This window comes from Podarcis pityusensis, assembly GCF_964106645.2.
Source record: "Podarcis pityusensis genome assembly, chromosome: 7".
Taxonomy (NCBI): domain Eukaryota; kingdom Metazoa; phylum Chordata; class Lepidosauria; order Squamata; family Lacertidae; genus Podarcis; species Podarcis pityusensis.
This window is the reverse complement of record NC_138031.1, coordinates 3344036-3369340: the sequence shown is the minus strand read 5'-3', so window position 1 is coordinate 3369340 and position 25305 is coordinate 3344036. Positions and strand designations below refer to the sequence as shown.

General features: G+C 47.8%; 1 protein-coding gene across 3 annotated transcripts in view; it reads right to left on the bottom strand.

The window, feature by feature from the left end:
- Positions 1-25305, bottom strand: part of ARHGAP39 (Rho GTPase activating protein 39) — a 205491-nt gene that overhangs the window by 177717 nt on the left and 2469 nt on the right. For 2 of the 3 annotated variants that reach the window (XM_081012534.1, XM_081012536.1), the window contains exon 1: positions 25163-25191. The exons of the other annotated variant lie outside the window; for it this stretch is intronic. In XM_081012534.1, the coding sequence (XP_080868660.1) occupies positions 25163-25176 (14 nt within the window). In that variant the 5' untranslated portion in view covers positions 25177-25191. Of the gene's footprint in view, positions 1-25162; positions 25192-25305 lie in introns of those variants that run through there. 3 annotated transcript variants of the gene reach the window in all.

Below are 25305 nucleotides of genomic sequence, written 5' to 3'. Positions count from 1 at the left end.
CTTCCTTCTGCCATCTCAGCTCTGAATCTCCTTTGATGGGCCAACAGCAACATCAGCCAGAAGGAGGAGCCATGACACTGACTCTCTGCCACGAGCCCGTTTGTCCAGCTGGCTCCTGCTTCCACCACTATGCGGGCAAGAGAAATTTGGGCACCCCGTTCCCATACTGGCAATGAAACCCTTCGCCACCCTTTTCCACACCAGCCAAGAGGAACGAGGGCAACTTGCCTCCAAGCGAGCGGGATCCGGTTTATTGGCTTTCGTGCCATAACCATAAATGTTAAACCGTTAAGGTGCAGCATCACAAGTCAATCCTCTTAATTAAAACGTGACGGCGCAGGTGTGTGTGTTGCCCAGCTGCAAGGAAGTGGCTGCAGGTTTGCAATAACAGGCCGTCAGGCACAACTAGGCAACAGTTATAATATGAGGCAGATCTGATCAGATTTATAGCAATGAAAGCGTCCGGGTGGGAGAGGAGAGATAGCAAGGCAAGGTTGAAGAGAACGTGCTTTTGGGTTTCTAGGCCCTGAGCTTTGGGGAAATGCATGCAGTCTGCAGGCCATATGCTATCCTGACATGCACCCCCCCCACACACACACAAAAATACACCAGCTGGAGCACCACCACCACAAAGGGTGCTCATCAATGGTTCCTCTTCATCCTGGAGAAGAGTGACTAGTGGGGTGCCACAGGGTTCTGTCTTGGGCCCGGTCTTATTCAACATCTTTATCAACGACTTGGATGATGGACTCAAGGGCATCCTGATCAAATTTGCAGATGACACCAAACTGGGAGGGGTGGCTAACACCCCAGAGGACAGGATCACACTTCAAAACGACCTTGACAGATTAGAGAACTGGGCCAAAACAAACAAGATGAATTTTAACAGGGAGAAATGTAAAGTATTGCACTTGGGCAAAAAAAATGAGAGGCACAAATACAAGATGGGTGACACCTGGCTTGAGAGCAGTACATGTGAAAAGGATCTAGGAGTCTTGGAACTTGACATGAGCCAACAGTGTGACGCGGCAGCTAAAAAAGCCAATGCAATTCTGGGCTGCATCAATAGGAGTATAGCATCTAGATCAAGGGAAGTAATAGTGCCACTGTATTCTGCTCTGGTCAGACCTCACCTGGAGTACTGTGCCCAGTTCTGGGCACCACAGTTCAAGAAGGACACTGACAAACTGGAACGGGTCCAGAGGAGGGCAACCAAAATGGTCAAAGGCCTGGAAACGATGCCTTATGAGGAACGGCTAAGGGAGCTGGGCATGTTTAGCCTGGAGAAGAGGAGGTTAAGGGGTGATATGATAGCCATGTTCAAATATATAAAAGGATGTCACATAGAGGAGGGAGAAAGGTTGTTTTCTGCTGCTCCAGAGAAGCGGACACGGAGCAATGGATCCAAACTACAAGAAAGAAGATTCCACCTAAACATTAGGAAGAACTTTCTGACAGTAGGAGCTGTTCGACAGTGGAATTTGCTGCCAAGGAATGTGGTGGAGTCTCCTTCTTTGGAGGTCTTTAAGCAGAGGCTTGACAACCATATGTCAGGAGTGCTCTGATGGTGTTTCCTGCTTGGCAGGGGGTTGGACTCGATGGCCCTTGTGGTCTCTTCCAACTCTACGATTCTATGATCCACCCCACCAAAAATTAAAAACATACACCCACGTGCAACTTTACATGCTCTTGTTCTGCAGTAAATCTTTTTGGAAAGCTGCAGAGTGGAAGCCATGAGTTGTCCTTTTGCTAAAGAGATTAAGGGACAAGTTTGTTCTCCCTGTATTCCCCCCCCCCCCCTTTTGTTGTTCATGTAGCGATGGCAGGGAAACAGAGAACTCTTGTCTTATTTCTGGGTGTATCACAGTCCCTTTCCTCTCTCAAGCACACCTTAAAAAAAAGAGCTGCTAGGGATAGACAATAGCACAATGAAAGATATCTCCACCATCAGCTAGCAATGAAAGGACGATACTGTATATCTGAAAGGCGAGTCCGGGATGAACAAGGAACAGCCAAAATGAAAAACCCAGCACAGCTCATTTTCCCAGCTATGCTGGATCAACTTATGCAACCTTTAAGGACTGTGGGATCAGGTAAAAGGAGACCCATTCAGTCCAGCATCCTGTTCTCACATTGGCCAGCCAGGTGCCCCAATGGGAAACCAGCAAGCAGGATTCGAACACAAGACCCAACTCTTCTCCTGCAGTTTCTAGCAACTGGTCTTCAGAAGCATTGCTGCCTACATCTGTGAAAGCATGGCAGAGCCATCATAGCTAACAGTCATTGATAGCTTTGTTGTTGTTGTTTAGTCGTTTAGTCGTGTCCGACTCTTTGTGACCCCATGGACCAGAGCACGCCAGGCACTCCCGTCTTTCACTGCCTCCCACAGTTTGGTCAAACTCATGCTGGTAGCTTCGAGAACACTGTCCCACCATCTCGTCCTCTGTCGTCCCCTTCTCCTTGTCCCCTCCATCTTTCCCAACATCAGGGTCTTTTCCAGGGAGTCTTCTCTTCTCGTGAGGTGGCCAAAGTCTTGGAGCCTCAGCTTCAGGATCTGTCCTTCCAGTGAGCACTCAGGGCTGATTTCCTTCAGAATGGATAGGTTTGATCTTCTTGCAGTCCATGGGACTCTCCAGAGTCTCCTCCAGCACCAGAATTCAAAAGCATCAATTCTTCGGCGACCAGCCTTCTTTATGGTCCAGCTCTCACTTCCATATATCACTACTGGGAGAACCATAGCTTTAACTATACAGACCTCTCTCAGCAAGGCGATGTCTCTGCTTTTTAAGATGCTGTCTAGGTTTGTCATTGCTTTGACTAATCCTCTTTTTTATAGAAATCTAGGTGGGTGGCCATCCCTGCTTCAAACGGGAAGGAGTTCCACAGATTAACTACGTGCTGTGTGAAGAAGAAGAAGAAGAAGAAGAAGAAGAAGAAGAAGAAGAAGAAGAAGAAGAAGAGTTTGGATTTGATATCCCGCCTTTCACTCCCTTTAAGGAGTCTCAAAGCGGCTAACATTCTCCTTTCCCTTCCTCCCCCACAACAAACACTCTGTGAGGTGAGTGGGGCTGAGAGACTTCAGAGAAGTGTGACTGACCCAAGGTCACCCAGCAGCTGCATGTGGAGGAGCGGAGACGCGAACCCAGTTCCCCAGATTACGTGACTACCGCTCTTAACCACTACACCATACTGGCTCTGACTTATTGCCGTTTCCCTTGCTGAGCCTACCCCAACCAGGAATCCTCCAGATGTTTTGGATAACAAAGCCCCCCCATCATACAGATGTGCTGCCTAGTGCCAACGGGAGCTAATAGACTCAAAAATCTGGAGAGCACCAGGTCATGGAAAGCTGAACCCATTCCTGACAACGCTGGCCCCATACACGCCAAACATACCCAGTGTAGTAAATGAAGAAAATGTGCTTCCATTGAAAGCGCAGATCAGCCATGAAGGTCAACCTTCAACAGCCAAGATAGATGGCAACACAACATCGCAGACCCCTCTAGAGCAAGGATGGGTTATGGACAGGAATTTTCAGCTTCTTGCAGGATCGCCCTGCCAAAGTTTGAGGAGACTGTGAGATAATTCTCATCTGTACTCAATGGATGAGGGCCAGTGGTCAGGGTTGATGGAAGCCGTAATCCAACAACAGTTGGATAGTCACAGGTTCTCCACCCCTGCCCTATTAAACCAGCCTTTGCCTCACTGTTGTCCCCCCAAGATGTTTGGACTACAACTCCCATCATCCCCAACTGTAGTCCAAAACTCCTGGAGAGCACCAGGTGGGCAGAGGCTGGTGTAAACACTAAACCATTAGAGGTCAGGGCTGGCTAAATCCCACTGCCCTCATGAACAGATACCCAAAACCGGTGTTAGAAGCTCAATATAGGCTAGGCGCCAAAACAGAAGGTCTAGTTGCCATTTGGGGGCAAGATGGCTCTGAAGTTGCAATTTGGGGGGAAAGACAGCTTTCAAGTCTTATTTTTCAAATGATGGACCAACTGCGATTGATTATCAGTTAAACATCTGGCTGCTTCAGATGACAACCTTGTGCTGAGATAAAAGCTTTGAGAACTTAAAGAAGAAAACACAGAATAAGAGAACAAGAAGATTGGAAAACGTTTATTGAATATATGGGGGGGAATTTTGTAGAGCTGAAAACGCTGGCAGAATTAAGAAAAATTCAACAGTGTAAATAAGTTATGATTTGTGTAATAATGGAATACTGAATGGTATAGTTTCTGTAAAATATTCAGGGATTTGTGATGTGCAAAATGAACCATGGAAAGAGAAGAAGGGAAGTCATTGCTATTTTAAGGATGTAAAAAATGAGTATTTTAAATTGTAAAACATAAAATTTAATAAAAATTAAAGAGAACGTAAAGAAGAAAAGTCACTTGATCTAGGGACAATCCACATATTTACTGGCCTATTCAGACCTTTTTTTCTTAGGGGTGACTGCTGCTGCTCAGGCAGCACAGAAAAGGCATTTTGGTTCCGGAAAATCATTCTGATTGTGCGGCTAAAATATAACGGACAGAATTCTACAGGATGGGCTATTAGAGTGTGCAAACAGTGAAGATCCAATGACGGACCTCCAGATGGTGGAGATGTTGGAATATTTACAAGGAATATTTAAAAATGTACTGTACGAACAATAAGATACTTGCAGAAATAGAGAGATACTGGTAACCAAGAATTACATAAAATATAACAGTGGATTATATATACATGCATTAAAACAAAATAATAGGAATCTGTGCAAAGAATACAGATAATATACCGTATTTTTCGCCCCATAGGACGCACTTTTTCCCCTCCAAAAATGAAGGGGAAATGTGTGTGTGTCCTATGGGGCGAATGTAGGCTTTCGCTGAAGCCTGGAGAGTGAGAGGGGTCGGTGCGCACCGACCCCTCTCGCTCTCCAGGCTTCGCGCAGATCTCCGCAAGCCCGGCGCTGGACTCCTGCGGCTTGTGGAGAGTTGCCTGTTCTGGGGGCTGGGGTCGGGGGAAGCTCGGGCTTCCCCCGCCCCAGCCCCGCGCCTGGGGGGGAAATAATTTTTTCCCCTTTATTTCCCCCCCAAAAAACTAGGTGCGCCTTATGGGACGGTGCATCCTATAGGGCGAAAAATACGGTAAGTAGTATAATGAGAACTTTTGGAAGTTACGTATTTTCATTTGTCATGTAAGCGTAATATATTGTATTTGTTTACGTTTGTTCCTTTACCTTTTCATATTTCATTGTTTCTATTCATTTGTATCATTTTCTGTTTTATATGCTATGTAACTCATGTATATTTGTCTATGTGAAAATTAATAAAGATTTTCTAAATTAAATTAAAATAAAATAAAATAAAATAAAATGGTCCAAGTAAAAATGAGCGACCAGCAAAGGGAGCACTCTAAGTGGCTTTTCGCTTCTGGTTCTGTCTCCCAAGGGGAACGAGTCCGTTAAAGGAGAACTGCACCAATGACCTTGCTGCCAAGTCCCATCAGACTGTGCTGGAGGGGTGGGGAGGGTCAGCTGTTTCCCCAGTTCCCTGATCCAACAGGAGCTGCCAGTGCCACAGGGCACAAGAAAGTCAGCCACTAACAGGGCATTTAATGAGCCGGAAGAGAAGGACCTTGGGGCTGGCTGAATCGGACATTGCAACTTTCCAACAGTGGGCTGCTGCAAGCAGAGCTCAGCATGTACAGCATACCATGGGCACCAGGAAATCGGCAGCTGGTTTGGATACAAGAACATCTTGGGTGCTGAAAGCGGCGATACGGCAACTTGCTCCCAATGAAGTCTCAAGCACATATGTTCGGAGTGATGAACAGGACCCAACAGCACATCGTAGCAAAATCACATTCTGATTCCCTTCTACTACAGCCAGGCTTTTGCAGGGAGAACAGTTTCACTGTACCCATCTCCAATGCATTTCAGTTCCATCCTAATGCCTCTCCTGACAGGAGGGACGCAGGTAGTGCTGGGTCTAAACCACAGAGCCTCTTGGGCTTGCCGATCAGAAGGTCGGCGGTTCGAATCCCCGCGACGGGGTGAGCTCCCGTTGCTCGGTCCCTGCTCCTGCCAACCTAGCAGTTCAAAAGCACGTCAAAGTGCAAGTAGATAAATAGGTACCGCTCCAGCGGGAAGGTAAATGACGTTTCCGTGCGCTGCTCTGGTTCGCCAGAAGCGGCTTAGTCCTGCTGGCCACATGACCCGGAAGCTGTATGCCGGCTCCCTCGGCCAATAAAGCGAGATGAGCGCCGCAACCCCAGAGTCGGTCACGACTGGACCTAATGGTCAGGGGTCCCTTTACCTTTACCTGTCCCGATTAGATTCCATTTCATATAAACTACAACCTTCAGCTTCTTCTGAAGAAGCGCTATTATCCAGCCAGCTCCTCGTGTTAGGCGTATGGCATGCAGTATTCCAAAGGACTGGAGTGAAACATCATTAGAACAAAGAAATAAGGAAATGGCAAGGCTTAAGGGTGAAATGTTCAGCTAATTTACAGGTTCAATCAACTACCATCAGCCAAAGAACATACAAGCGCTTCATAGAGTGGATACCACGCTGAACCTCTTCTGGGATGAAACATACTCTTGACACAAGGGAGCATCTAAACACAACCTTGATTTTCTTTCTTTCTCCAGAAACGTTGTCTTATTCATATGCAAATTCAGGCAGATTTAATCAAACCAGAAAACTGGGTAACTAAGGAACAAGTGAGATACAGCCCCATTCAAACAAGAAGCAATAGCACGCATGGCATTTCGAAAAAAAGGTGTGGGGAAGGCATGTTCCTCTGTTCCTGCTTGGTTGGATCAGGACCCTGGTGGAAAGGGGGTTAAGATGCCTTGGTCAGACCCCACCTGGAAAGCTGTGCCCAGTTCTGAACATCACAGGATATTGACAAGCTAGAACATGGGTAGGCAAACTAAGGCCCGGGGGCCGGATCCGGCCCAATCGCCTTCTAAATCCAGCCCGCGGACGGTCCAGGAATCAGCGTGTTTTTACATGAGCAGAATGTGTGCTTTTATTTAAAATGCATCTCTGGGTTATTTGTGGGACGTAGGAATTCGTTCATTTCCCCCCCAAAAAATATAGTCCAGCCCCCCACAAGGTCTGAGGGACAGTGGACCGGCCCCCTGCTGAAAAAGTTTGCTGACCCCTGAGCTAGAATGTGCACAGAGGAGGGTGACCAAGATGATCAATGGTCTGGAAAACAAGTCCTGTGAGGAACGATGGAGGGAGTTGGGAATGTTTAACCTGGAGGAAAGAAGACTAAGATATGAGAGCAATTGTCCAACACCTGATGGGCTCTCAAATGGCAGGTGGATCAAGATTACCCTCCAGAGGGTAAGACCCAAACCAATGGATTCAAATGACAGCAGAGGAGGTTCTGACTCAACATCAGGAAGAACTTTCTGACAGTAAGAGCTGTTTATGGCAGTGGAACGGACTCACAAAAGAAGTGGTGGACTCTCCTTCCTTGGTTTTCAAGCATCTGTCATGGCCGCTTTAGCTGAGATTCCTGCATCGCAGGGGGTTGGACTAGATGACCCTCAGGTCCCTTCCAACCCTAACTCTTGACAACAATGATTTTATGGTGGTCAACGCCACACTAGAAATCCAAACGCCTCAACTCCCTGTCCCCACATAATCACAGATATTTAACAGACCCAGCCCACCCTTTCTCCTTGCCCAGAACTTCCAGCCACTATAAACCAGCCCAAACTAGAAAGGCTTACAGGGTTTTGGGGACACGGCCATCTAGTTTTTCTCCTCCTTTGAAGAACAATTCTTTTCCAATTGTCTTTGTTGAATTATTCTGCTATTTATAGTCCAGTTTTGCCAGTGTATTACCATCATTTTGTCCCCCTAATCCTCGCCTCCGGAGTGTCTGCAATCCCTACCCCATAATGCAAGCAGGATGATGAGAGCACGCTCCGTTTCTCTGTCCAAGTCATTAAATAAAGCCTGCGCTAACTTTTGTTTACACCAACATTAGAAAGGGAGATTAATTTAGCCCCACAAGATTATGCAAAGACACTGGGGATTATGATTTTTTTTTTAAGTCGCTGTTGTGTTTCTGACGGAGAGCAGCTTAGCATTATGACAATGCTGTGTCCGCTGCAAGGCCATATCGATCCTGCTCAAGTGTTGCGCTGTACAAAAAGAAACCCTCAGCGGCTCTTGCTTTCTCGAGCGTAATCGAGGCTTCCCTGCAAGCCACACAACTGAGAGGAAATTAAGGCTGATGGGTTGACTTCTCACTAATTCAGATTGGAGATAAACCTCCAAAATGGCAGGCTTCTTATCCATGGCAACATTCCAACACAGTTTACTAAGCTCTGACACAGAAGTTGTACTCAAAAGCATGCACATTTTTAAAAAGTGGTTAAAAGTGGCACACTAAAAGTGTTGGTGCTGACCTTTAAAGCCCTAAACGGCCTCGGCCCAGTATACCTGAAGGAGCGTCTCCACCCCCATCATTCAACCCAGACACTGAGGACCAGCCTTCTGGCAGTTCCCTCCCTGCAAGAAGTAAAGCTACAGGGAACCAGGCAGAGGGCCTTCTTGGTAGTGGCACCCACCCTGTGGAACGCACTCGCACCAGATGTCAAGGAAATAAACAACTATCTGACTTTTAGAAGACATTTGAAGGCAGCCCTGTTCGGGGAGGTTTTTAATGTTTGATGTTTTATTGATGGTGGTGGTGGTGGTGGCGGCGGTGATGATGATGATGTTGGAAGTTGCCCGGAGTGGCTGGGGAAACCAAGCCAAATGGGCAGGGTATAAATAATAAATTATTATTATTATTATTATCAGTCCATAAAATTAAATATTGATCAACTTACCAGTCAAATGTTGGCCTATCTCATCAGGTGACTGTAGGCAAGTCCCCCACCATCCACAATCAAACCCACCATGTGCAAAGATAAGGAGCCTGTGGGCTTCCAAATTTTACTGGACTACAAATCCCATCATCCCTGATGATGGCTGGAGCTCGTAGCAGTTGGGAGTCCAACCACATCTGGACCCCATCTCCTGCGAATTAGGAATAGTACTGTCTCTCTTAAGGGAGAGTGGACGTGTAAATATTAAAAGAGTCGGTGTGGTTCAGTGTTTGTGAGTGTTGGACCAGGATCTGGGTTCGAATCTCCACTCGGCCATGAAGCTCTAACCTACCTCATAGGGTCGTTGTGAGGATAAAATGGAGAGGAGCAGAACTACATAGGCCTTGGAGGTGGGGTATAAATGCAGCAAATGAATAGAGTTGCTAGGAAGCACTTGGAACACTAAAGCAATCTTTTTTTAAATGGCAAAGCTTATTTTGATTAAGTACACAGAGACAACTTACAGCCCACACAAGTTTGCAGCTGAACATGAGAAAATGAGACGGCAAGCACCTACCTAGAAAACCAACTATTTTCGCTTTCAGGATACAAAACCAATCAGCCTGCTTGACAAAGCACTGCTCGAAAAATCCAAGGTGAAGTGAATATACTTAACCCAACTAGGGCACAAAATTTGAGAAAGGGAACTTCTGGAAAAGACCCCAAGGGTTATCTAGTCGAACTCCCTGCAATGCAGGAATCTCAACTAAAGCATCCATGACAGACGGCCATCCAACCTCTGCTTAAGAACCTCCAAGGAAGGAGAGTCCATAACTTTCCATCCCATGGTCAAACAGCTCTTCCCGATGTTTATCTGGAATCTCCTTTCTTCTAACTTGGATCCGTTGGTTCACGCCCAACCCTCCAGAACAAGAGAAAACAAGCTTGCTCCCTCTTCCATGGGACAGCCCTTGAGATATTTGAAGAGACATCACCTTGCCGACAAAGGTCTGTATAGTTAAAGCTATGGTTTTCCCAGTAGTGATGTATGGAAGTGAGAGCTGGACCATAAAGAAGGCTGATCGCCAAAGAATTGATGCTTTTGAATTCTGGTGCTGGAGGAGACTCTTGAGAGTCCCGTGGACTGCAAGAAGATCAAACCTCTCCATTCTGAAGGAAATCAGCCCTGAGTGCTCACTGGAAGGACAGATCGTGAAGCTGAGGCTCCAAGCCTTTGGCCACCTCATGAGAAGAGAAGACTCCCAGGAAAAGACCTTGATGTTGGGTAAGATTGAGGGCACAAGGAGAAGGGGATGACAGAGGACAAGATGGTTGGACAGTGTTCTCAAATCTACAAACATGAGACTGACCAAACTGCGGGAGGCAGTGGAAGACAGGAGGGCCTGGCGTGCTCTGGTCCATGGGGTCACGAAGAGTCGGACACAACTAAACAACAACAATCATATCTCCTCTCACTGTCCTCTTTCCCAGGCTAAACATACCCAGCTCCTTCAACCGTTCCTCATCTGGCTTGGTTTCCAGACCCTTGATCATCTTGGTTGCCCTCCTCTGCACACCTTCCAGCTTGTCAACATCCTTCTTAAATTGTGGTGCCCAGAATTGTGGCTGCAAATATATAGTTGAAGCATTGAGGCAATGCTTTCCAAAATCTCAGAAACGAGGTGGTGGGGCTGACTACAAATCCTATCAGCTAAGGAGAGTTCTTTGGTGTCCTTTCCCTGCGCTCGTTATGACTAGCAAGATGAATTATGCAAAGCAGCAAGCGTCGTAAAATGAAGTGGTCCCAAAATAAGGGAAATTATGCAAAATCTCCTCGTTTTGAATGATTTATACAGGCCACGGAATTTGGATTAGCTAGGCAGAGAACTTGGAATTCTAGTCCACCCTGACCACTTCTCTTCCGTCAGACGAAGAGGAGGGCGGAATTAGCAGCTGTTTTCACATCTACCCTACAGCTGCATAGCAGCAGATAAACAACTCGCCATTATTCTGAGGGCTCCGGATGGCTTCCGAACATCTGCCTGCTTCTTCCCCTTCCACAAATGGACAGCAAACACAACAGCTCATAATGACAAATCAATAAGCAAGAGCTTTGGGGGGAAACAGCCATATTACAGGAACAGAAGAAAAATTTCCCCAGACGGAGGCTCATGAAACATTTAATGCTTCCAACATTACTCCTCCCGATGTTTTTTCGCTGTTGCCGCCCGCCAGGAACTTCGGGTGACAAAAGTCGGCACGGGGAGTCTTCCGCCAAGCCGTAATAGCTGCGAGCACCCCGCGGGACAGAGGCAGGGGGACAGCGTTTGTGCTTTGCGCTCTCGAAATCACAGGGCAAAATCCAGATAGAAACAAACACGCCAGGAATGCCAACAGAATCAAGATTTGCTGCTTGTCGGACTGCAGTTTCATTGCTGCTCGGGGCTGGTGAGGCAAAAAATTCAGAGAGCGATGGAGTAGCCATCTTGTTCTGCGCATCGCTCATGCGAGTCTCAGGTCCGATGGGTTAAAGCAGCAGCACAAATTCAACTGATTATGTGGCTACTAAGATTCCTGCATCTCCCTATCAAGTGCTGTCTTCAAAATATTCATTGCATTCAATATAGAAAGGCCACTCGCATACCATACATTTAAAGTACTAGTATACTACTTTAACGGTATGCGGGTGGCGCTGTGGTCTAAACCACAAAGAGCCTAGGGCTTACCGATTGGAAGGTCGGCAGTTCGAATCCCCGCAGCAGGGTGAGCTCCCATTGCTCAGTCCCAGCTCCTGCCAACCTAGCAGTTCGAAAGCATGTCAAAGTGCAAGTAGATAAATACCGTATTTTTTGCTCTATAGGACGCACCCAAGCAAAGGACGCACCTAGTTTTTACAGGAGGAATATTCTGAATCAAATCAGTGTCGGGGCTGAAGGGGGAAACCCTGGGTTTCCCCATAAAGCCCCGGCATCCCCAAGCTAGAACAGCGAGACGCTGCATAGTGCTCCATCTCGCTGTTCTGGCTTCGGGGACAGCCTTTCAAGCCTCCGCAGGGCAGCAGGGTGCCTTCACCCCGCTGCCCTGCAGAGGCTTTGCACAGCTAACCCCGAAATCTTTGGAGTGCAGCGCGAGGTCCCACTGCGCTCCAAAGGCTTCAGGCGGCTATCCCTGAAACTTGGAGAGTGAGAGGGGTCGGTGCGCACCGACCCCTCTCGCTCTCCAGGCTTCACTGAAAGCAATGAGTAGTCTCCGGAGCGCGGAGGGAGCGCTCCCTCTGCGCTTTGGAGGCTTCGCGTTGCTTTCGCTAAAGCCAAGGAGCCTGCATTCGCTCCATAGGACGCACAAACATTTCCCCTTCATTTTTGGAGGGGGAAAAGTGCGTCCTATAGAGCGACAAATGCGGTAGGTACTGCTCCGGTGGGAAGGTAAACGGCGTTTACATGCACTGCTCAGGTTTCTCCAGAAGTGGCTTAGTCATGCTGGCCACATGACCCGGAAAAACTGTCTGTGGACAAACGGCTGCTCCCTTGGCCTGTAAAGCGAGATGAGCACCGCAACCCCAGAGTCATCTGCGACTGGACTTAGCTTTCAGGGGTCCTTTACCTTTTTATACCACTTTAAAGGTTCATGGCTCCCCCCCCCCCAAGAGTTCTGGAAGCTGTGTTTTGTTAAGGGTGCTGAATGCTGTTATGAGACCACTGATCCCCCTCCCAGAGCTACTGGTTTAACAGCCCTCTATAGCACAAATGGGAAATGCAGACACCTGTCCTTAAAATACCTGGACATGCACTGAGTAATCCTTGTCCTGCTTCTGTAGAAAGTAACACACACTTTTCACACACACACCCAGGACTCTGCTCTTGCAAGGAAACAGAAAGCCTCTTAATCTCAGGGTCAGGGGTTCAAACCCCACGTTGGGCCAAAGATTCCTGCATTGCTGGGGATTGGACTAGATGACCCTCGTTGTCCCTTCCAACTCTACAGTTGTGATTCTTCAGTGCATTAGAGGGGGTAGAAATCCTATGTTTACTGAGTTTCACTGATAACTAAAGGGGTTAATAGCAGGACCCTGGGATTCGGCATTTGTTTTAACTTTACCACTATATTTTTGGAACACGCCCAGTATACCTGAAGGAGCGTCTCCACCCCAGTCGTCCAGCCTGGATACTGAGGTTCAGCTCCGAGGGCCTTCTGGCGGCTCCCTCGCTGCGAGAAGCCAAGTTACAGGGAACCAGGCAGAGGGCCTTCTCGGTAGTGGCACCCGCCCTCCCACCAGATGTCAAAGAGAACAACAACTACCAGACTTTTAGAAGACATCTGAAGGCAGCCCTGTTTAGGGAAGCTTTTAACGTTTAATAGATTATTATATTTTAATATTTTGTTGGAAGCTGCCCAGAGTGGCTGGGGAAGCCCAGCCAGATGGGCGGGGTATAAACAATAAATTATTATTATTATTATTATTATTATGAAAAGAAAATATTTATGTGCCACTGACTGCATGGCTTCAGCAACGCTGCGTGCATAAGCGATGCTGCCAGTGAGGCCTGCTTTCATTCCGAGAAGTTTTTGCCAGAGATTCACCCCCATTAAAAAACACTCCAATAAGCAAGAGATGAGAAACCGTGCCTTTCTGGCATCTGAGGTACAAGGCTTAAAAACCAATTACCTTCAGCCGCTGGAGAAATGCATGCATTCCAGGGCAATCTTACACTTCTTAAAATATGTCACTGATGCCATTAGAACGCCCACACCGAGAGCACTCCTCAAAGCCCAGAGGGGCAGAAGGAGCAACGACAGCATTTTTCTGCCTTCTTATTCCAGAATGCAAAGCAGCCAGTGCCTTGCAAAAGGCAAACATTTGTCGGTGAAAGAACTGCGGGACGGCAGGGTGGAATCAGCACAGGGGGGGAACTTGGGCTGGCCAAGGGACAGGTGCCACCAGCTCACCCGCAGTAAAGCCTCTCATGTTATGGTGCCCACAAGGCGAAAACACCTGAGAGGAGCCCAGGTGGGTGCCGTCGGGCAAGCGAGGGGCTGCCTAAGTTCCCCAAGGGTTTTCCCATCTCCACAAAATACTTGGGGAAGGATAGTTAGGAAGACAGAACACACAGCCTTATGCAGGGTCAGCTCGACAGCGGTTCTCCAGGACTTCAGGCAACATGCTCTACGTGGGGCTACCTTTGAAGGTGACCCGGAAACTACAACTAATCCAGAAGGCGGCAGCTAGACTGGTGACTGGGAGCGGCCATCGAGGCCACATAACACCGGTCCTGAAAGACCTACATTGGCTCCCAGTATGTTTCTGGGCACAATTTAAAATGTTGCTGCTGACCTTTAAAGCCCTAAACGGCCTCGGTCCAGTAGACCTGAAGGAGCATCTCCAACCCCATCATCCAGCCTGAACACAGAGGTCCAGCTCTGAGGGCCTTCTGGCGGTTCCCTCACTGCGGGAAGTGAAGTTACAGGGAACCAGGCAGAGGGCCTTCTCGGTAGTGGCTCCCGCCCTGTGGAACACCTTCCCATCGGATGTCAAGGAAATAAACAACTATCTGAATTTTAGAAGACTTCTGAAGGCAGCCCTGTTTAGGGAAGTTTTTAATGTGTGATGCTTTGTTGTGTTTTTAATATTTTGTTGGAAGCCGCCCAGAGTGGCTGGGGAAACCCAGCCAGATGGGTGGGGTATAAATAATATATTATTAATAATAATAATAATAATAATAATAATAATTTGCCAGCCTTACCAGGAGATGCCGGGGATTGAACTGATGGCCGTGGCATGCAAAGCAGAGGCTCCGCTCCACCAGGGTCACTGATAGAAACTGAGATATAAAACCTAGGAGCCAGAAAGGCACCATAAACCTCACCACAATAGAATGCCCAGGTACCCCGTAGATCAGCTGATCAGCACAGCAATGCGGCACCAAAAGACACACATCTTTGGGGGCTGCGCTGCCCCACAAACCAGCTGACAGGCACAGCATGGCAGCAGCGCCAGCCAGCCAGAGGGAGATGTTAGTCGCCAAACGTGGTGACCAGACATCCCCACTTCCACACCAAAGGCTGGTTGGCTGTCGCAAAATGTGCCTGGTTAGTTTCGAACACTGACCAGTGCCTGACTCAGACCCGGGAGGCCAGGGTTCGAATCTCCGCTCAGCCATAAAGCTCACTGTGCGACCTTGGGCCAGCCGCTGACTCTCAGCCGAACCGACCTCACAAGGTTGATTTGGGGATAAAATGTAATAAATAACAACGAATAGCACGGAGCCACGGCCGCTCCCCCCCCCCCCAAGTTAAAGCAGCATTTGGAAGGGCAACCTGCCCACATCCTTGGAACAAGGAACAATTGCTTCTGGGCAAGCAGCTTGTCGAACCCTTTGCAAACAGAAGTACAAGAGAGATGCAAGCTGCAGGCTTATTGGCAGAGTATTAAGTTCATATATACCAACATAGCTAACTTAATTCACTTGTGGTTTCTAAGGGGGGGTGGGAGAATCACAACCCGACAAACAGCGTATGGCTGGGTTCACAGGAGAACAACTTTTAATACAATGCATCCCGTTCCTAAATATATTCTCATGTCTTACAGAAACACTAAAGTAATGACCTTGTTTGCATGCATTTTGCCCATTCTACACAAACACGATTGCCGCAGCTTCCTGTTGCCAACACTATCCCACTGAAGTACTAGCAGATGACAAGGAAGCGCATGCAACAAGGGGACAGAATTCCTCACAAGTTAGCATGGTTTGGAGGAGGGGGCACAGGCCGCTCCATCAATCCCCTAGGCATAGAATAGACACATGGACCTCTCCTCCACATCCAAAGGTCTTATGCAGGAGGGATAGAATCCCCCATCCATTCTCAGCCAGCCCCCAGTAGGCTAATATTATGTATTTTTGTAGGCAAGTAGGGTTTATTTTACAAGGCTGCACTATCCAGATCTACGACCTCCACGCTGTAAACATAGGGTATTGTTAAATCTCTTCCATTTGCATTGTGTCTCTCCTACGAGGCATTCACAAGCAGCAAAATGCAGTACAGTGGACGCTCGGGTTGCAAACGTGATCCGTGCGGGATGCACATTCGCAACCCGCGTCTGCGCACGTGCGGGTTGCAATTCGGTGCTTCTGCGCAAAGCATGATTTAGCGCTTCTGCGCATGTGCGACCGCCCAAACCCGGAAGTAACACGTTCCGGTACTTCCGGGTTTTGGCGGTCCGTAACCTGAAAAAAACGCAACCTGAACATCTGTAATCCGAGGTATGACTGTACCTTTTCATCCTCACCAGCCACTATTTATCAATCAGTTTTCCCAAAACCGCTCTGCTAAGCTTCATGGCTAAGTGGGGAACTCAGCTCTCTCAAGTCCAGGTCCAAATGCTATGCCACATGGCCACGCTAGACTCGGTAAATAAGTGTTGGGTATGGAGCGAAAATGTATGGAAGTGAGAGCTTAACTATAAAGAAGGCTGGTCGCCGAAGAACGGATGCTTTTGAATTCTGGTGCTGGAGGAGACTCTTGAGAGTCCCATGGACTGCAAGAAGATCAAACCGATCCATTCTGAAGGAAATCAGTCCTGAGTGCTCACTGGAAGGACAGATCCTGAAGCTGAGGCTCCAAGACTTTGGCCACCTCATGAGAAGAGAAGACTCCCTGGAAAAGACCCTGATGTTGGGAAAGATGGAGGGCACAAGGAGAAGGGGACGACAGAGGACGAGATGGTTGGACAGTGTTCTCAAAGCTACCGACATGAGAGTGACCAAACTGCGGGAGGCAGTGGAAGACAGGAGTGCCTGGCATGCTCTGGTCCATGGGGTCACGAAGAGACAGACACGACTAAACGATTAAAGAACAGCAACAATGGAGCGAAATGTTCATCAGGAAACATGAATGTTTGGGACTTAGAGAAGTGCCCTACGTCTGTGGCAGGGAGCCCGCTTGACAGAGGAAGGAGAACCTTTCTCTATCCATTGTCTCCAATATGTAGAATCTGGGATTTTCCTAGAAGAGCTCAGGCCAAGGGTGTGGGCCCTGGGAGGGCAGGTCATTCCTTAGTAATATGGAGAAGGCAGGCAAACTGAGGCTGCTCTTGGTTGGAGTACTGAGTCCCCCATTGCGCTGCTCAAAAACCACTTCATTCAATTTGTTTTAAATCCTCCCATTTCTCAGCTAAGCGGAATTGCTTTTACTTTTCCTGCTCTCTGAAGTGCGTGCACAAGCTTTTTACATGCCCCGGCCTCCATTTGAACACAGCCCAAAGGACACCGGACCATAAATCAGGTGAACCGTCGGCAAAAGAACAGTCCCTTCAGCAAGTTTCTCTGGAGCAGGTGAGTGGGAAAGACATTATTAGCACAGCAGGTACAGCCATTATTTTAACAACAAGAAAGAGGAAACAACAATCCACCAAATTTCCTCCCTCCCACCGCCCCACCAAAATCACTTTTTGTTCTGTGGACAGTGAGACATGGCCAGTCTGGACATCCACAATTTCCGTGAAATGGAAACCAATTATAGCTTAGAACAGCCTTTCTCAACCCCAGATGCTGTTGAACTACAACTCCCATCACCCCTAGCTAGCAAGGCCAGAGCTCAGGGATGATGGGAGTTGTAGTCCAACAACATCTGGGGCCCCTCAGGTTGAGAACCGCTGCCGTAGAAGATAAATGATAATAGAAGATAAATGTGTTATTTTTTCCTTCCATCCGCACCAACTCAAAAACAAATCACAGATACCACTGGGCCTGGGTCCATGAAAAATATACGTGTCTGAATCAAACCAGAGTCACCATGAAGTCACAGCAGTTAGCTTTGCTATAACCCACTGCCACAATTAGAAGCTTCATTGCCCTAACAGGTTGGTACCACTCTAGTCTTGTTTTATTTCTGCACTAATTCTGGAGGGCACCAGGTTGGCGAAAGCTGCTGTAGGGTATGGAAAGAAGGGCTTGAGTCGAAGGCTTCACAGTAAAGGTGGGTTTTTAAGGCGGGATTTGGAGAAAGTAAGGCAGGTTCATCACATATAGATGTCCTGAAAGCCAGTTACAATCAGAAGGGGTTGCAAGAGAGGAAGGATGCAGAAGAAACAGGAAGATCCAAATCATCATCATTATTATTATTATTATTATTATTATTACACTCGAAAGTGGAACAACTACAGGAAATCAGAAACACAGATTTTTGTGTCCTCAGCAGACATGGGTGCCAAACTCTGAAACATATATTTGCACGGAGTTCTAAGAGAACCTGCTTTAAGGAACCGAAAGCAATTTGAGACCAAACTCTGCACCTAAAACCACATTCTTAACTTTTTCGGCACTCCCCCACAGCCTAATCTTTCCCACACATGATATATATGGCCACCTCTCATGATGACATTACAGCTTTTACATAACAAGGGACGAAATTTTGCAAGCACAAAGAAACACGCAGGAGGCCTCGAAACAGAAGTAACGTGTGTCCAGTGCCTCGTGGCTGCATGGAAAGGTGACCGTACGCGGCTCAGGGTCAAGGAATTTGGACAACCTGCCAGAATTCCTCCTTCGTTCAGACACCAAACTCCCAAGCCGCTCAGAACATGGAGCTGGGGCAGCAGGAGAAAATTCAGAGGCAGTCTAATAACATCAGACACGACAGCGAGGAATCCCACCCACCCCCTAGTTATTACAGCTAAAGTGCACCCCCTCTGTACACACATGACCCCTCAAAACCCATAAAGTTCTGATGGAGAGGAACAGAAAAGCATATTTGCACAGGCCGGCTACGAGTCCCTCCACAGGGTCGGATCTATCACGTATTGATTTTCTGCCTGGTGTTTCTCTCGTACTGAAGCCTTTCTCAACTTCCATTGTGCCTAGAAATTATGACCAAAGTGGTAATCAAATGGATTAGAGCTTCAGAGGCTTTTACCCTGAACTGGCCATCTGGGTTTGGTAAGGAGGTGTAACATTTCATGGATCAGAGAAGGCGGGTTTCAGTCAGCAAAAGCTGCAATCCACGGCCCACTTACTTGGGAATAAGCCCCAACGAATTTAGTGGGGCTCGCTTCCGAGCAAACATGTGCAGGATTGGGCCCCAAGGTGCTGCAGGCCAGGACTCCAATTAGTTGAGGGGGCGAGTTCCATCAAATTCATAGGTGACAAACCGAATGGTTCAGAGTGCCAAGAGGACTTAGAGAAAACATTTGCGCAGACGTCCTGAGATTCCCTGCTGTTGCTGCAGGGTTCCTGGTTTAGGCAGGGAAACTTTTGAGAGCCCTTCCATCAAATGATCCTAAGTGCCAGGGCCCCATTGGATTTTGAGGACCACAAAAACCTATGTCACTCTGCTGTAACAGGGAAAGATGTGCACATTCCTAGAGTCTCTTCATGTGAAGATTAAAAGAATGCACATAGAAATGGCGGTTTTCGTGCCCCGATCCCTCTTTGCATTCCCTTTCCAAGTGACTAGCCAACCACCCATGTAGTTCTGCTATTTTCTTCTCCCTAAATGAGATCTCAAGACCCATCAGAGGCTGTTCATGCAGTGGTAGGAGCAATACATGACACAGAACCCAGAAGGCTAATAATAATAATAATAATAATAATAATATTAATACATTATTTATACCCCACTCCCATCTGGCTGGGTTTCCCCAGCCACTGTGGGCGGCTTCCAACAAAATACTAAAATACAATAAAACATCAGACATTAAAAACTTCCCTAAACAGGGCTGCCTTCAGATGTCTTCTAAAAGTCAGATAGTTGTTTATTTCCTTGACATCTGATGGGAGAGCATTCCACAGGGCAGGCGCCACTACGGAGAAGGCCCTCTGCCTGGTTCCCCGTAACCTCACTTCTCGCAGGGAGGGAACTGCCAGAAGGTCCTCGGAGCAGGACCTCAGGGCTGAACAATAGGGGTGGAGACGCTCCTTCAGGTCTACTGGGCTGAAGCCGGTTAGGGCTTTAAAGGTCAGCACCAACACTTTGAATTGTGCTCGGAAACGTACTGGGAGCCAATGTAGGTCTTTCAGGACTGATGTTATATGGTCTCGCCGGCCGCTCCGAGTCACTGGCTCTCAGCCATACATGGGTACATTTGGCCCATGAGCAGCCCATGGCCAATCCTTATAATGCACTACAAGGCTAATGTTGAGCCAGTTGGGTCTCGTTCATCACCAGCATGATTAAAAATGGCTTCTAGGAATGGACTCTAGAAAGAGACACATCTTTCAACACTACCAAGAGAGCCGTAGGTCTTTATGTTCACGGTCAGCTTGCAGATGGAAGCATCTGCAAATCAGGAGTGTGCATACCTTTACTCCCACCATTTCACAAATGATCAGCATGGATATATGAGGGTGGGCAGACGGTCTCAAATAAGCTGTTGGCCAGTAACTTACCGGCCTAAAATAATCCAAGGTCCGGTAAATTATTTGCAGTGCTGCTGTTCCAGTTTTGCAAGAAGTATATATATATATACAGTGGTGCCTCGCAAGATGAAATTAATCCGTTCCGCGAGTCTCTTCGTCTTGCGGTTTTTTCGTCTTGCGAAGCACGGCTATTAGCGGCTTAGCAGCTATTAGCGGCTTAGCGGCTTAGCGGCTATTAGCGGCTATTAACGGCTTAGCGGCTATTAGCGGCTATTAACGGCTTAGCGGCTTTAAGAAAAAGGAAACAAACTCGCAAGAACTCGCAAGACATTTCGTCTTGCGAAGCAAGCCCATAGGGAAATTCGTCTTGCGGAACGACTCAAAAAACAGAAAACTCTTTCGTCTTGCGAGGCATTCGTCTTGCGAGGTACCACTGTATATTCTGGCTACTGTCTGCTCAGGACTGTTAGCAACCATTGTACATCGCAAAAGAAGTAGACAGGGGAGTTACGATCCCCAAAGGACTAACCTTTAATGGTCGTAAAGTATGGGGAAAATGAAAAGGCGTAAGACTCACACCTATAGTCCTGTCTAGCACATCCCACCCCAGAGGTGGCTGCATTTGGGTTGCTGGCATGCATATGAACCCAACCGGGCTGCAGGCCCTGAAAGGGTTAGGCCCGTAGCAGGCAGCAGAGTAAAATCAATGCATCTATGATAATGGGTCTTTGGCTCAGGGGGTTAGTAGTGCTTTTAGCCAGTGACAGGGAGGCTGGATTTTCATACCCAGTGCCCACAGAAGTAATTTACATTCAGGAAGAGTTCAGTGCTAAATGGGTCGATGGAAGCACATTGAGGCAGGCAGAGAACTGTCAGCACCTTAAAAAAAGTGGAAGGGCGGGGAGATGAAGGCTGGAAGGAGGAAGGATACGCCTGACAACAACAACAACAACAACAACAACAACAACAACAACAAAATAGCAATGGGGAAATCAGAGTCACTGCATCTTGTTTTCAGCTGTACCACCTGGTAAAGACTAAGATTCAGCTCATGAGCTTCCACTGAGCAGGGTCTTATTATTACTGGCCCCTTCCAGTCTGCTTAAAGAAGAAGCAAACCTCAAGGTTTTACATTTCAAGCCTCTTGGATGGCAACAAATTTAAGCGGAGCACTGCTGTGAACTTAGCACAACGGGTACTGACTGCTTTGTAGTGACACCATCAGCCTCCCTCGGCCCTCATAATTAAAAATATAGCCAGCAACAGAGGAAGCTACGTGAACAGAAAAGGCTATTTGTCCATGTAACTTAACATTGTTTCTGCCAACTGGGAGCCCATTTCCAGAATCTCAGGCAGAAAGAGGTCTTCCTCATCACCTGCTGAGGGATCCCTTCACTGGAAATGGCAAGTATTGAACCCAGGGATTCTGAAATGCGAATCACAGGCTGTTTCGCAAAATTAAGGCAAACCAACCTCCAGCAGTGCTTTTTCATGTTGTATGGAATCTACATTTCAGAAGCCTAGTCCGTCAAGGGAAAGGGCGTAATGGTTCTGGTGAATGGGACTTCTCAGGTTGGCTACCCAGCGGGAAACAAAATGTGAAGTCTTACCCAAGACTGGTAAATAAGAGATGAACTCTAGATTCCTGAACCTTGCCATTCTCCCATGTTAAAGCCAAAACTGCCCGTTTTTAATACTGGTAACTAGCAACTTATGCACATTTAACTTAGGGCTTGCCATACGTCCGAAAATCGTTGCAATGCCCGGGAAAATCTGGTTGTATGGTGACCCGTGTCAGAAGTGTAGATTTTTGGTGAATTTCGTTAAAAATACCCTGTAGTTCAAAAACTTCATTTTTTTTTGTTAGATTTTGCAAAAAGAAGAAGAAGAAGCTCAGCAACTCTGCAAAAGAAAAGCCTCTACAATACTTGTGCCTGGATATTCACTTTTTGAAATATGGCAGCCCTATTTAACTTGAGCGCATTCAGCTTTATGAGCTTGGCAAAGAAAAATATAAATAAATAAAAGGGGGTGGGTGTCTGGGTGGGGGGAAGTACCCTGGAGATCCCACCGGCCATTGAACCCAAAGTTTTTGGACTATACACAATTTTGGCTCGTGCTGTCCCATAACATAAATCTGTGTAACTCAGGTGTCAACTTCAGAGGAGCCTCCAAACTATGGCTTGAAGGACTGATGGGGACAATATTCTTCCTCTGCCCCACATGTATATTTGCCAACTCAAACTACGGCTGCTGCTAAACTACTAACTATGTTTAGTGCCAGCCCTCCAAGCCATAGTTTCTTCACATTCTGATTTGGAGGGGCAACCACACTAACCATACCTTGCCAGTTCAGGCATCATGGTCAACTATGGCTGGTCTTAAAACAGCAAACAGCGTCCTGGAGACACGTGGGGGAAGGTTCATGGAAGTCCACAGTTTGATGTGGATTACCTAAACTATGGTTTGGAGGATCATCTGCCGCAGTGTTTGATGTTATCACCAAATTCACCCAACCCAATGGAATTAACTCAACCACACGTAGTGGTAGAGCTCACACTTTGCATGCAAGATATTCCAGGGGAAACTGGCAATCCTAAGACCGTTGAAGCCTCAAGACCTTTCAGATCCCCAAGCAGGCCAAGAATCTAATTCCACAGAAGGCAGCTGTTCGTTAGGCAGTTCCTTAAGGCCTCACAGTCTATTCTCGCTCAGGGTCCCTGCAGAAAAGTTCTTGAACCCTACAGGTCATCTACCTACTATGACATTCGCTTGACCAGAAGCTAAAAAACCCTGGGTTCTTCTTGGTCAAGTGGTTCAAGAATTCCCTTCTCCATCCCCACCTGGAAGCTGCAACAGTGGTGGGCTTGTTCTGCATCTCTTATCTCCAATAGCAAGACACGGTTTGGGAATTTCTCTTTTGCCACCTTCCAGCAATCTGTGAAGAGGACACCAAAAGGCAACAGGAGATGCTAAAACCTAGCATCAGTGCCGCCACCCAAAAAAAGCACTCTTTCCTCAACAGAAATCTGTATTAGGTTAATACCTCCCATTGAACTGACCCTTCCCCTGGGTACCTAACAAAATTCTGGCCTTAAAATTCCAAGACAATGTGCAGTACTGTGAGTAACATACAGATACAGTTTAAAACCTTCTCTGTATGTCTTCAAACTCCTTGCATACTCCATCTTAAGACTTTTAGCAGAATCAGACAAGGATGGATGGCTTGAACACCCGCAGCACCCCTTCCTCCCCTTAAATAATTATTTTTAACGTTTGCCAGATGAAGAGTTCTGGCGGAGTCAAGAGGTCACACACTATTTTGCAATATTTTGGCTGTCCTGATGAAGGTACTGCCTTAATGTGGCCTTTGCATTGTGATTATTTTTCTTCTGATGCCTACTTTTAACTTTAGCTTAAAACCAGACTTCTCTAGGATTCGGGAAGAAGACTCTTACTCGGCTGCCTGCCATGCCTTAAGCAAGAGAACGATGCAATGTGGTCCCTACCGCTCTGTAGAAACTGAAATCAGCTCACTCTTGCTACTTTCATGCTGTGTTACGCAAAATGCAGGCTTGCTGGTTTATTCCACCAGACCCACACAATCAGCGCTTGACAGCTGAGATGCAAAACGAAAAAGGCAGCTTCCCTCCTTGCTGCGTCCGCACCAAACTCAACAGTGACACTTTCGTCACTCGTACCTACGGGACCGCCTCTCCTGGTATGCCCCACAGAGAAACCTACGGTCTGCAAATAATAACATCCTCAAGGTCCCAGGCCTCAGAGAGGTTAGGCTGGCCTCAACTAGAGCCAGGGCCTTCTCGGCTGCGGCTCCAATCTGGTGGAATGCTCTGTCACAAGAGACTAGGGCCCTGCGGGACTTGACATCTTTCCGCAGGGCCTGCAAGACAGAGTTGTTCCGCCAGGCCTTTGATCAGGGCGCAGCCTGACTCCCTCCTCTGGCAACCTGCACAGAACTTTGCTTAATTGGTTGCCATCAATTTGATTTAATTAATTTTTATAATGAAATATTTTTAGATTGTGTGATTATTTGATTTTTTGATTATTTGATTGTTGTTAGCCGCCCTGAGCCCGGCTTCGGCTGGGGAGGGCGGGATATAAATAAAATTTATTATTATTATTATTATTATCCAGCGCAACGACCCACGTGTGGGGCACACCACCACACGTGCAAAAGATCAAAGGCACCAATTTGGGGGCAGGTCCGTCCACCTGACAGGGTCCATCGCTGGCGGGATGGACCAAACCACAACCTCACATCATCTCCTATTGGTCAGGGGACAAACACAGCGACACGCAGGACTCAGCCGGAGTCGCCTGCCGCCTGTCCACGCAGCCATAATTCTCACGCCCAGCTCCATTTGTAGAAAAGACCGCCAGCCAAGGTCACCATCCAAGGGTTAATGCAAACGGTATTGCACGCACGGCGGGGGGGTGGGGGAGGGAATTAATAATTTCCCCGCCTTGCAGTAGGTTAGCAAGCAGCTGGCAGCATCCAAAGAGCAGCCCCGGAAGCTATCCGACCGCATACCAGTCCTCCGGCTCTGGATGCTCTGAGCCAGCGCTGCTGCATCTTGGTTGCGCTCCACCCAAATGCCAATCTTCACCCCCCCCCGGCCCCCAACCCCTCCCACTGCACCAGTGGGGGCCCCAGCAGAGCATCCCAATCATTCCACAACACCCAGCTGGGCGCAGATGCACCCACAGCTGCAACCGCCAGTTCCAAACCTGAGCCGGCATCTCTCCCCGCACCCAATTCAAACGGGGGGGGGGGAGCAGTTAAGGAAGAGAACCGCGCAGCATTTCCACCACCCACCCAGCTCCGCTTCACGGCTTGAGACGGCTCGACCCCCCCCATCCGTCTGTCCGTCAGTATGCCTCGTGTTGATGTAAATAAGCACCCAAGCCATTTCCACCCACGAAGCCTCTCTCCCCCCCCCCACCAGTGAGCTCGGCCAAACCTGCAGTCCTCCATGCTTTTGCAACATGCTCGGTGCTGGAGGAGGCAGCAATCGCCCACCAAACACGCCCCTTAGCCCGGTTCACTTGGCTCGCCTCCAACTTAAAGAGCCCATCCCTCCAATAAAAAAGAATAAAACCCTCC